The sequence below is a fragment of the Physella acuta genome, unplaced genomic scaffold (assembly GCF_028476545.2).
Source record: "Physella acuta isolate Inbredline_101_S28 unplaced genomic scaffold, ASM2847654v3 ptg000562l, whole genome shotgun sequence".
Taxonomy (NCBI): domain Eukaryota; kingdom Metazoa; phylum Mollusca; class Gastropoda; family Physidae; genus Physella; species Physella acuta.
The window spans coordinates 1,002,698-1,015,124 of NW_026732081.1; the positions used below are offsets into that span (position 1 = coordinate 1,002,698).

Consider the following 12,427-nt stretch of genomic DNA (forward strand, 5'->3'; position numbering starts at 1 on the left):
TGAGTAAGTTGTATGTAGGTTTATCAAAATAATTTAGATTCTCCAATCTAATTGAAATTCTACACAACTAGTCAATTTATGAGATTATTCTAGGTGATAAGAAAATAAAAGTTCAAATAAAGAACAGTTATTGTTATGAAATTTTGGTTTTCTGAGCAATAAAAAATAATAGGACTTTAAATTAACATTTCTTACTTACATTTACGAGACCTTAATTTTATCAACATTTACAGTGCCAAAGATAATCAACAGTATTTGCTATTTGCTGGATAATAACTTAATGTCCATAAATATTTATCTCTCTTCACTTCCCGCCATGGGCCCCAAAATAAAAAAAATTGTCTCTTCTAATCCTAGATACACTTTTGGTGATAGTGTGCTGGTACCTCGATATGCCTACCAATTCAAAATATTGTATGGCATGTTTCAGATATATATATATATATATATATATATATATATATATATATATATATATATATATATATATATATATATATATATATATATATATATATATATATATATATATATATATATATATATATATATATATATATATATATATATATATATATATATATATATATATATATATATATATATATATATATATATATATATATATAGGCATATATATATATATATATAGGCATATATATTTATAATTTTTTTTACTAATTTTCCTCCTCCATGGGGGGTGGGGTCATCCATAAAGCCAGACCCCTCCCTCCCTAAAACAACGTAACACCCCAGCCTATAAACTATTCAAAATTGCATTCAACATTAAAAAACCAATCAATTCAATTACATTTTACAGCGACAATCTTTGAAATCGCGAAATGACGGATGAGATTAAATTTCAAACATTACTTTTTAAAATACAAAAGTGTGACGTGCCTCGTCTCGTTGCCTCACCCCTACCCATCGTCACACAATTCTGCCCCCCCCCTCTTCCAGGATTGTGTCTTCATTTATAGACGACCCCTACTAGTGAGATGATAGTGAGAATATGAGACTAATAATGGTCAACACAAAAGTTTTTATGGTTTCATATCTTGGTTAGGGGGTCATACATAAATGACGTCACGCTTTTTTGGGACGATTTTTACCTCCCCCCTCCCCTCCGTCACACGTCGTCACAAAAAGACAGACCCCCCCCTAAAATGACGTCACACCTCAGCCTACAATCCTGAACTCTGTCAAAATAGAGTATTTTAATGAATTCCTATTTCAATTTATTAAAACGTCTAAATTTCGTTTTCTAACATTGCTTTTCTATAATGCAAGAGTGTGACGTCACATCATCTAACCCCCCCCTCCCCCTCATCACACACCGTCACAAAATTACGGATCTCCCCCCCCCCCTCCCACGAGTGTGACGTCATTTATGTACGACCCCTATTAAATTAAATTCATCAAGTTATTATCTATGTACCAGTTATAGGCTCATGTAACAAAAATGTCCTATTCACGTTTATTTATACTAGCTGGTGCATACATCATATATTCTAACCGTTAAATTAGAAGTAAGCATTTAAAAGTTAGCACTGATAACTATTGTTAAAAAAAATACACCGTCAGTGCTAGGACAGACAATCGATTTTCTGACACGGAAAACGCGTAGCCGAAATTTTAGGACATTTCAACGATTCTTAGCGCATTGATTTAGCCCTGAGAATTATTAATCAGGCCTGCAATAATAATACATTTATTTTTCGGTTTTTGGTTTTAAAATAATCGAACAGAATTTTACAATTGTTTTTTTAAACAAATGAAAGTTAAGTTAAAAATAAAATACATCTTTTAATAAATTTGGCTTTCGTTTTTATGCCATCCTGGCAAACATAAAGTCACTCACGCACACACTTTGTAAGCTCCAATTCGACTCACACGCCTGGCAAGGATAGTGCACTCGTTTGGCATGGTTGCGTTTGACTGTTTACATTGCGGGTTTCAGCTGATAGATGTTTAAGTTAATTATTATTGCTGACCGTGTGTTTATAGTTAATAGTGAGTAGCATGATTTAGATTTTTCTTTATTAATTTCGTAATACGAATTAATAATTTAGTAAGTTTTACTTGTCACTAGATTCTAGAATCTAGATCTACATTATTTTTTTTATCGGTGCGATGTTTTTCTGAATGGGAATTCCTGTTTCAAAATTGCACAGTATGATAATCATGGCATAAATAATAGATTTAGTGCTCACATGCCATATGGCGCATCTGAGATTGTACTAAAAAAGAAAGCTAGAGTTAGCAAGACAGCTAAAAAAGGTGAGTACTTTTGTTATTCTATTCATTACTGATATCTTTTCTGGCATTAAGTAATAGTGATTCTGGTAAAATTAATGTTGGTAACCGATTCTATTAGGCTATAATTTAATTTAAAAAAAAAATACTGCATTTTAATATTAAATAATATAGATTCTAGGTCTGAAGACAAAGAGTTACTTATTGATATTAGTATTATTAGTTATACTCTTTTTTCAATTTTTAAATTAAACCTCTTACAATTTTTATGTAGGCATCTATTTACTTAATTATTAATATTAGACTCCATGTCCATTGTCCTATCTATTAGCCTACCATATTTTATTTTTACTTGGTATAATATTCCTATACATATATATGTATGTATATGTATATATATATATATATATATATATATATATATATATATATATATATATATATATATATATATATATATATTTATATATATATATTTATTTATATATATATATATATCTATAATAGGAATATCATACCAAGTAAAAATAAAATATATATATATTGTTTAAAAATCAGTTATGTTCCTTATCAAATAATCAAATTAAATTGGTGGTGCCGGAGCTACTATATCTACATACTTAACTTTAATCTATATAATAATCTATCATGCAGAAAATTGAAGTTTTACAAATTATCATTGTTGTGTTGCTAAATACTATCAATTGACATTAGATATTAGGTTTCATATGTGATAGTACTGAATATTTTACAGTTACTTATCGATGGAAAATGATAGCTGTCTAACACTTCATAGTTGTTGTAAGTTAGATTGCAAGGATGTGATTTGAACACATTTTTTAAAACTCCCCACCAGTCATTTAAAGCATAAACTAGATTTGAGCACCTGGAAACATAGGGATCACTTGGATCTCTACTTGCAACATGTAATTAAGTAGGCTACTAATGGTCCAGATATAACAATGTATCCCGAGCATTAAAAACTTCCTGTTTCCTTACTAGAATGAAAAGCTCATTAAATGTAAAATAAGTCCACACATATATAAGGTTAAGTTTTAATAATATCTGTTCGTTGTAAAATTACAAGTTTAAAAGATAGTTTATTTCTTTATGTGTTAAAATCATTAAGGTTACTCACCACTTGATGCTAGTTTGAGTTGTGTTAAGACAAACTAATTAAACTTTTTTTTTATATATTTAGAACATTAATTAAAGTAAGCTGCACATATATTCTTGTTTACAAACAAATAATGAAACATACATTTTGAAATAAAATTTCTTGAAAAGCATGTCTTAGCCATCTAATTAGTTGATGGATGTCTTAAAAGAACAGCTATACACACTTGTCCATCAAAATTGAATTATTACTACAAAATATTTTTCAGTTTACAGTTACATGCTTGCATTATGAAAGATGCTGATGTAGATAATTATTGGGTGAACATAGTGTATTGATAACAAGAGGAATTAGAATCTGATATTTGGGCATAATCTTATATGATATAACCTAATATTTCAGGGGAAAAATTACTGGAATATTGTATCTTATTTATGTTTGTAACTAAATTAAGATTTAGATATTCTCACCAAAAATTACTAAAATTGTTTAAAAAAAGATTTCTATTGTGAATTGTGTATGAGGATAACTATTTACAACTGTGATTTTCTGTTCTGTTTACCTACAGGATCAATCAGTAGACATTCTTTAGTGACATGTAAAAAAAAAAGTTATCTTTCTCACTGCAATTCACGTTTTTTTTTTACTCTACCTATCCGTCAGAGTTCTACATTGTGAACAGTGGAATGAAACGTGCGCATATCTATTTATAGTTGCCTGTAACCTTTCCCCTTAGTTTTAAATAGAAATCTGGCAACTGATATTTTGTTTCTATTTTTATCGCTATCGAAATGATTTTAATTCTCGTCTTTAAAAAATTGTACACGGATATTATTTTCAGAACGGAATATTTTTTTTTTAGCCGAACTATGGATTTGAGACGTCATTTTCATTACCTTTTCTTTGGCAGACGTCATGTGCTGTAATGGCACGTAATGACTGTCGATCAATAATATCCCGTGACTCATGCCTTCTTTATCTCTGGATAGCTATCGTCTGGAGGCAACCGAACTGTGGTCGCGCAGTAATCTCTGTGTTCACTTCTACTTTTCACTTGCCCTTTATTTTACTCAGCGATTTAATAGAAAACACCCCGGGCATGTAGAGAGAGAAAAAAATCACACAAGCTCACACATTAAAAGCTGCTTCTAAAATGTTCAGCTGTTCTTCGTTTACACGAAAGACAAAAAAAAAATCAGTTGTTTTATTAACATTTTTTCTCTCTCTCACTTTTGTATCTCAGCTGTATTTATACAAGAGCAGGGCAAAATCTTTATAAATTAATCTTCACCCGGAATTTTTGTTTTCTCTTTGTAAAGAAGGATTTGGTTGTCCGGTAAATAATTCCAATATTAACAAGAAGAGATCTACAAGTCTATGTGTAGTGGCAACAGGGCTTATTCTAGTCTGACGTATCCGAATATGATCTTTATGTAATCATCTGCTGAGAGAGTTACATAGGCAAACATAGCAGCATACAAAATAAAGTTGTTTACTACAGCAACGTAAGATCACACTTACATTATCCTTGTTAGCCTAAAGGAAACAATAATTAAACAATTTAAAAACACTGTTGATTCACATTTGTAGTTATTGCATGCATTCAACAATGTTGATGTCAATAGGTTTATAAAATAATAGTAGACCTTATGGGTAACAATGTTTACCGTAATTTTTGGACACGCCCCCACCCCCAGCTGTTTTGCAGTAGCAGTGTATACTTTTTATAACGGGACAGGAATTCGGTGGGACGAACCGTCAGCCAAGCCTGTAAATTATAATCTAATAACTCTACTGTTTCCTCAAGTGTTCGGTGGCCCCACGAGTCAATGCGACCCCCACCAACCTGCTCCACCCTGCCTCCCCCCCCCCGTGTTTAGCCTCTGCATGACTCAGCCTCCGTTACTCACCCTCTGCGTTCAATGCCGTGTGTGTTTGCACGTGAGTGTTTTATTGTGATCGCTGTCAAGGCTGCGTCTATCGATACTGACTTGTTGAAAACCCCGGGTAAAAATGTAAATTAACTCATCCTCCCCACAACGCTAAGTACATCAAAACATTATTGTGATTAATTATTGATCCCCTAGATCAAGTACACCGTAAGTTAAAAATGAGCGTGTATAAAGATACAGTATTTCACATCAATACTGCCGAGGACTCTGTTTTATGGTCGATAATGATCAGCTGTTTCCTTGTAATGTCAAGGCTGTTTGATCATAAGGAAGTCTAGTCTGGTTTCAAAGAGCTGCAGTTAATGGATCCGCTAATCAACAATAACTATTGGTTTGTTGTCATGTCGTTCAAGCTATTTATACACAACACGGTCGTTTTCTGCTGCATTACGAGACGACTGGTTTATTTTGTCATAGGAACCATACAAGTAGTTTATTTTGTCAGAGAAACCGTACGACTGGTTTATATTGTCAGAGGAACCGTACGACTGGTTTATATTGTCAGAGGAACCGTACGACTGGATTATATTATCAGAGGAACCGTACAACTGGTTTATATTGTTAGAGGAACCGTACGACTGGTTTATATTGTCAGAGGAACCGCACGACTGGTTTATATTATCATAGGAGCCGTGCAACTGGTTTATATTGTCAGAGGAACCGTACGACTGGTTTATATTATCATAGGAGCCGTGCAACTGGTTTATATTGTCAGAGTTGTAATTTAGATTAAACAAGGATTATTATCTACCCATCTAGCTAAATACGATTAAAGAACAGCAAGTAACTACTGTTAATATTTCTGTTACATAGCCTTCTCGAAGCACGCTACTAATCCGCAACAGTTTATTGTGTTGTTTTTATTGACTATGAAAAACTTGATGGTGGGAAGTTGCTGTGCCACGGTAATATAATGATTGATAACGTAATTTGATTATGATTTTTGCACAGAGTGCCCCGTGTATCGAACTGGTCATGTTGTGATACGTTTCCATGGTTTATGGGGCTTGGTGTGGGCCAGGAGATCGATACAGGGTTCAAATTATCGCTGACTTTCGCCCCTACCCCCTGTCTTACCCCCACCCCTTCAACAAACACAGACAGCTGTTGTTTCTCTTATTAAAGTTCCAGAATCGAGATAAATCAAGAGCCCCAACCACGGGCCATTTCGACGTTATCAGTAGTTTGATAAAAATCTGGGCTATGTCCTCTGATTACATCTTTATGGTGATTTGGCATCCATGTTGATTCTCTGGAATCAATGTTAGGGCTTTATGCACGCTTTGTGCTGGGCACTTGTTTTTTTTTATCAGCACACCAAATCTGTTTTTATAAACGTCAATAAATCCTTGCGAAATGATTCATTCAAATTTTGCTTGTAGGCCGCTGGGTAAAGTCTATTGTAGGCTGAGTATGATTTTTGTTTGTGTTAATGTTCTGTCAATCTAAAAAAACACTTGTTCACGTGACATCTAAGTTAATTAGGTGACTCATGTTTTTTAAAACACTTTTATCTCTTAACTTTAAAAAAAAACCCATTTTACTGGTTACTAAAAAAAAAATCCCCCCTCCCAAAAAAAACCCAACATCAACCAACTCTTTTAATTATTAATTTTCTAATTTGTTTGATTGTCAAAGCGAACTCGAATTACTTCCTTGTACACGTTTCTTTACTTAGACCTTTAGCCGGATCAAGCTGCGTTTAAAATTGCCATAATTCTCCGTAGTTCTCGTGAGTTCAGTCATAGCCTAACAGTGTTGTCTACTTAGACCTTTAGCCAGATCAAGCTGCGTTTAAAATTGCCATAATTCTCTGTAGTTCTCGTGAGTTCAGTCATAGCCTAACAGTGTTGTCTACTTAGACCTTTAGCCAGATCAAGCTGCGGTTAAAATTGCCTTAATTCTCGGTAGTTCTCGTGAGTTCAGTCATAGCCTAACAGTGTTGTCTACTTAGACCTTTAGCCAGATCAAGCTGCGGTTAAAATTGCCTTAATTCTCCGTAGTTCTCGCTAGTTCAGCCATAGCCTCACAGTGTTGTCTACTCTACTGCCACCTGGCTTAAGTTTTTGCTCCACACTTGGTGCACGAGACAACGATTTTTCTAAATTTACCCGCGGATTCGCCCTTTTTAGCTGGAGGCTGTTTGGCTCATACCTGGATGACGAGTCGTTCTTACCTGAGATAGTTAAAATCTTTCTCTGGGTACTTTTTGAATCTCGACTATAGGAGTATTGATTTGCCGATCGGGACAAATACTTTGTTGGGCGTGAAGATTTGAGTCATTATGTGTGGAGCGTCGTGGCGGATACAGAAACGGCGTAGTTAAACCACCATGCGACAATGACACGAACGATCTGCCCGTCTAGCTCGAACTAATGGACCCATGTCTCTTCCTATTTTTCTGGCAAGAATTTGACGAGTTCTTTCATAGTCGAAGACCAAATAGAAATCACCATTAAGCTGGCCTCTCGCTCAATGTCCAGCTAATCAAGTCCTACTGACATATTGTTCGTCAGCATTAATAACTATAACAGATTGACTTTCCAGCACCCTGATGCTAGTATCCGCCTACAATTTGACATTTTCCACAGGCCTAAAATCGATACCACACTCCACCCCACACAGGGAGAAAAAAACAACAAGAGCCTCTGAATAAAAGAGAGAGTTGAACAGAGAGTTGTATGAATCTAATGTAAACGTTATGTGAACAGAGTTGTATGAATCTAATGTAAACGTTATGTGAACAGAGTTGTATGAATCTAATGTAAACGTTATGTGAACAGAGTTGTATGAATCTAATGTAAACGTTATGTGAACAGAGTTGTATGAATCTAATGTAAACGTTATGTGAACAGAGTTGTATGAATCTAATGTAAACGTTATGTGAACAGAGTTGTATGAATCTAATGTAAACGTTATGTGAACAGAGTTGTATGAATCTAATGTAAACGTTATGTGAACAGAGTTGTATGAATCTAATGTAAACGTTACGCTCTGATCTGATGTTCACCCTGTCGTGTTTGTGGATTCATTGAATTGTTAATTTGCTCAATTATTTTCCTTCTGGACAGTTACACAGTCAGTTTCTGATTATTCAGGCAATACAGATACAAAACTACGGCAGTTAATACCCCCTTGTACAAGCTTTTATTTAACAGAATTCATCGTCCGTGCTTTTGTTTTCGTCATGGGTCGAAACTTGCCAACGAAATTTTCACCCACATCTATATAAATTGCCAAAATCTAATTATTTCGCGCGACTACACACCCATTTGGTGCGTTCATTTGGCGCGCAAGTGTTTTTCGTTATGCAATTCGATTTTATGAAAACTAAAAAGTATATTATGTAAAGCATAATTTAAACGTTTATAATATTCTTTTATTTATCAACTAAAAGAAGACAATTTTTTTTCAATATAACGTTGCATCACTAATAATTTAATTATAAAAAAAATGTGGAAGTCGCTCATAAAATTTTAGTAAAATTATTTAAGCCATGTATTTAGTTTGATGGAACCATTTTATTTTATTTATCTAGTACTAATTATCTAGTACTAATACCAATGCTTGCTATTATAAACTGTTTTAGAAATTTAGGAATTTTTAAAATTTGCAAGCTTTTATTTTATTTATATTTAGTTTTGTTTATTGTTGAAGAAAATGTGCTTATTCACCAATATGACGATGAGTTAAGTTGCTCTTCTCCCAACTACAATCATACACACGTAATGATAAACGTCGGCTAGCAACTTTCCCGGAACAAAAATCAAATTATCATAAATGTGCAGCAGAACAAAAAAAAAAAAAAAAAAAAAAAACCGCCAACTCTATGGGAGATGTTTCAACTTAGGAGCTAGTTCCATCGTTGCTGGCTCGCCTTTGTCTTGTGTAGCAGAGATGGTTTGTGAGTCGCAGGTTCTAGTTTGGTCTAATCTTGCAGGTTCTAGTTTGGTCTAATCTTGCAGGTTCTAGTTTGGTCTAATCTTGCAGGTTCTAGTTTGGTCTAATCTTGCAGGTTCTAGTTTGGTCTAATCTTGCAGGTTCTAGTTTGGTCTAATCTTGCAGGTTCTAGTTTGGTATAATCTTGCAGGTTCTAGTTTGGTCTAATCTTGCAGGTTCTAGTTTGGTATAATCTTGCAGGTTCTAGTTTGGTCTAATCTTGCAGGTTCTAGTTTGGTCTAATCTTGCATTGTTCTAGTTTGGTCTAATCTTGCAGGTTCTAGTTTGGTCTAATCTTGCAGGTTCTAGTTTGGTCTAATCTTGTAGAAACCTTTCTGTCTAATCTTGCAGGTTCTAGTTTGGTCTAATCTTGCATTGTTCTAGTTTGGTCTAATCTTGCAGGTTCTAGTTTGGTCTAATCTTGCAGGTTCTAGTTTGGTCTAATCTTGCAGGTTCTAGTTTGGTCTAATCTTGTAAAAACCTTTCTGTCTAATCTTGCAGGATCTAGTTTGGTCTAATCTTGCAGGTTCTAGTTTGGTCTAATCTTGCAGGTTCTAGTTTGGTCTAATCTTGCAGGCTCTAGTTTGGTCTAATCTTGCAGGTTCTAGTTTGGTCTAATCTTGCATTGTTCTAGTTTGGTCTAATCTGGCAGGTTCTAGTTTGGTCTAATCTAGCAGGTTCTATTTTGGTTTGATCTGACAGGTTCTAGTTTGGTCTAATCTTATAGAAACCTTTCTGTCTAATCTTGCAGGTTCTACTTTAACCTAATGTTGCTAGTGTTAGTTTAATCTAAACTTGACGTTTGTGTTATTGCAGAATGAGTGTCCAGGTACTGAGTACTTACCTGAACGTTGTTAAATTGTCCATGCAAGATTCACTATGGAAGAGTGGGGTTTATTTAAAAAAAAAAATTGAACAAGTATGCAATGCAATTTAATATTATTATTATAATGCCACCTTAAAACAACATGTTCAAACAAGAAATATTTTTTTTGGGATGAATGTGTGTGTGTGTGTGTGTGTGTATAGAGAGAATGAGTAAATGATTTGGAAAACGAGGAAAAAGAATGGTGTTTATTTAGGAGAGAAATTGACAAGACACTGATTATGGTGAAGCACTAACAGAAGATGTTCCTTTTTCTCGATATATTTATACCGTTCTCTCATTGCGGCATACACCCAACATTCTCTGTAAAACATACAACATCAAACGTCGCTACTTTGGTGAGTTTATAACGACTGTGTTCTATCAATACATATAGAATCAAACTTCGCCCAACCTGATGGGTCTAGTACCACTATGTTCCATCCACACAGAATGAAACGTCGCCTACCTCTATGAGAGTTGTATCTCTATGGTCTATCTATTCATATAAATATTATAAAGTAACATTTCACTGCTTGGTGCTGTCTCTTCTAGGCCTGTCCGCCAACGTTGCTGCAATTTTTTTTGTTATAGTTACATTCTTTAAATGTGTGTTACCTCCTCTATGCTGGCTATTCGCACGGACATATAGAGACAGTTAAAAACTGATACTTCAGAGTGACATTCAAGCTACATGTCAATGCTGTCCTGCCCTAACATCAAACAAGTAGAGACGGGTAATCAGATAAAAACTGTGACAGTTCAAAGTGACATTCAAGCTACATGTCTAATGTTATCCCCCCCCCTTCCCCACCTCAAATCTCATCATACCTCGGATCGAATATCAAAATATAATGTGTCTTCTCACTTTCCCCCGATTTGAAAGCAAAAAGTTGCATGTGAAAGGTTTGGATATTATTTTGTCCACAATGAAATGTCACCAGTCTGGTTTCCCTAGCTGAGACGATACACCCGTGTCTTGTTTATTGATCAAGCCTGCCTTGTGCTGTTAATGTTGCACACACATTTCTTCTTGCTACCCTGCACGGGAAATCGGCGTACTCATCTACAAAGAAATGCTTTTCAAATGTCAGCTATTCTAGCGGAGAAACTTTAATTTTTCTGTATTAACCTGCACGCTAACATCTGGTAAATAACATTAGAGCTTATCACTGGCCTACAGTTACTAATTGCCATCTTCAGACGGATTTCAAATGTAATCATTACGACAATCTTTAATGGGCATCCTTCTATGAAGGGGAAAATTAACCACGTTCTTACAAGCGGTTTTTTTTTAAAAATGTACCACTTAAACATCTTAATGTTCTTAGGAGTTAAAAAAATTAGACTATTATAGCTCGACTTTTGAATGACGAGAAAACGTAAATCTGCTTGTTGTTATGTTAGAATAGCTTATTATATTAGGGGCTAGAATAGTTTCTCAAATATTTGACTAGACTTTTAAAACACTTACGTGACAATGTTAAGTCTTATTAGAAAATTCTTTTTATGTCCATTCATGTGGGTTTTTTTTTAATTAATAAAAAAAGATCTTTAAAATTCTAAAAATAGCTAGGAAACCACCCCCACACTGCACGAGCAGCACATAAAACTCTTTAATGGCATGTAAACGCCTCTTTAAAAAAAACTAGTTGCACGAGATCTGTAATAGGTTCTTGTCGGAAGCCTGGGAGTGAGTGGCAGGGGAGGGTCGTCTGACTCATCTTTAGGCCTGGCAGGTTCGGCCTCGTGCCTTGGTCTTTCAGGCTTCGTGCCTTGGTCTTTTAGACTCGTGCCTTGGTCTTTTAGACTCGTGCCTTGGTCTTTTAGACTCGTGCCTTAGTCTTTCAGGCTTTGTGCCTTGATCGCACACACATACACACACAGGCACACACATGACTTACAGGTCAACGGTAGTAGCAACGTAATTTTAATTATGTGAGCTTTGTTTTGTGTGGTCATCGATATGACCTTCTTAGTGACAATAAAGGATCGCTTTTTTGTTTTTAAAATAACCATTTTGTGTTGTGTTAACTATTACAAGTAAACCCCAAACTTCTAGTCTTGTGGCCAAACCTTTCATATAGGACCTTGCTTCTTGTGGCCAAACCTTAGATAGAGGAGCTCGTGGCCAAATCTTGGATAGAGGAGCTCGTGGCCAAATCTTGGATAGAGGAGCTCGTGGCCAAATCTTGGATAGAGGAGCTCGTGGCCAAATCTTGGATAGAGGAGCTCGTGGCCAAATCTTGGATAGAGGAGCTCGTGGCCAAATCTTGGATAGAGGAGCTCGTGGCCAAA

The 12,427-nt window shown here is 34.9% G+C and overlaps 2 protein-coding genes across 2 annotated transcripts in view; one reads left to right on the plus strand and one right to left on the minus strand.

Moving 5' to 3' along the window:
- The first annotated feature begins 1,883 nt into the window (after positions 1-1,883).
- Positions 1,884-12,427, plus strand: part of LOC131946498 (ras-associated and pleckstrin homology domains-containing protein 1) — a 68,765-nt gene continuing 58,221 nt past the window's right edge. The window contains exons 1-2 of the mRNA XM_059307306.1: positions 1,884-2,013; positions 2,175-2,280. The gene's annotated coding sequence lies outside the window, so the exon portion shown is untranslated. The remainder of the gene's footprint in view (positions 2,014-2,174; positions 2,281-12,427) is intronic.
- On the minus strand, positions 5,679-7,608 carry LOC131946519 (uncharacterized). The gene is made up of 2 exons (XM_059307340.1): positions 7,582-7,608; positions 5,679-6,023 (listed from the first exon to the last, which is right to left on the minus strand). Exons 1-2 carry the CDS (start codon positions 7,606-7,608, stop codon positions 5,679-5,681), a joined length of 372 nt encoding a protein of 123 aa, XP_059163323.1.

Coding starts and splice junctions, on each gene's coding strand:
- LOC131946519 (XM_059307340.1), bottom strand. CDS start 7,608: ATGACTCAAATCTTCACGCCCAACAAA. Junction 6,024..7,581: donor AAATCTTCACGCCCAACAAA/GTATTTGTCCCG, acceptor AATATAAACCAG/TTGCACGGCTCCTATGATAA.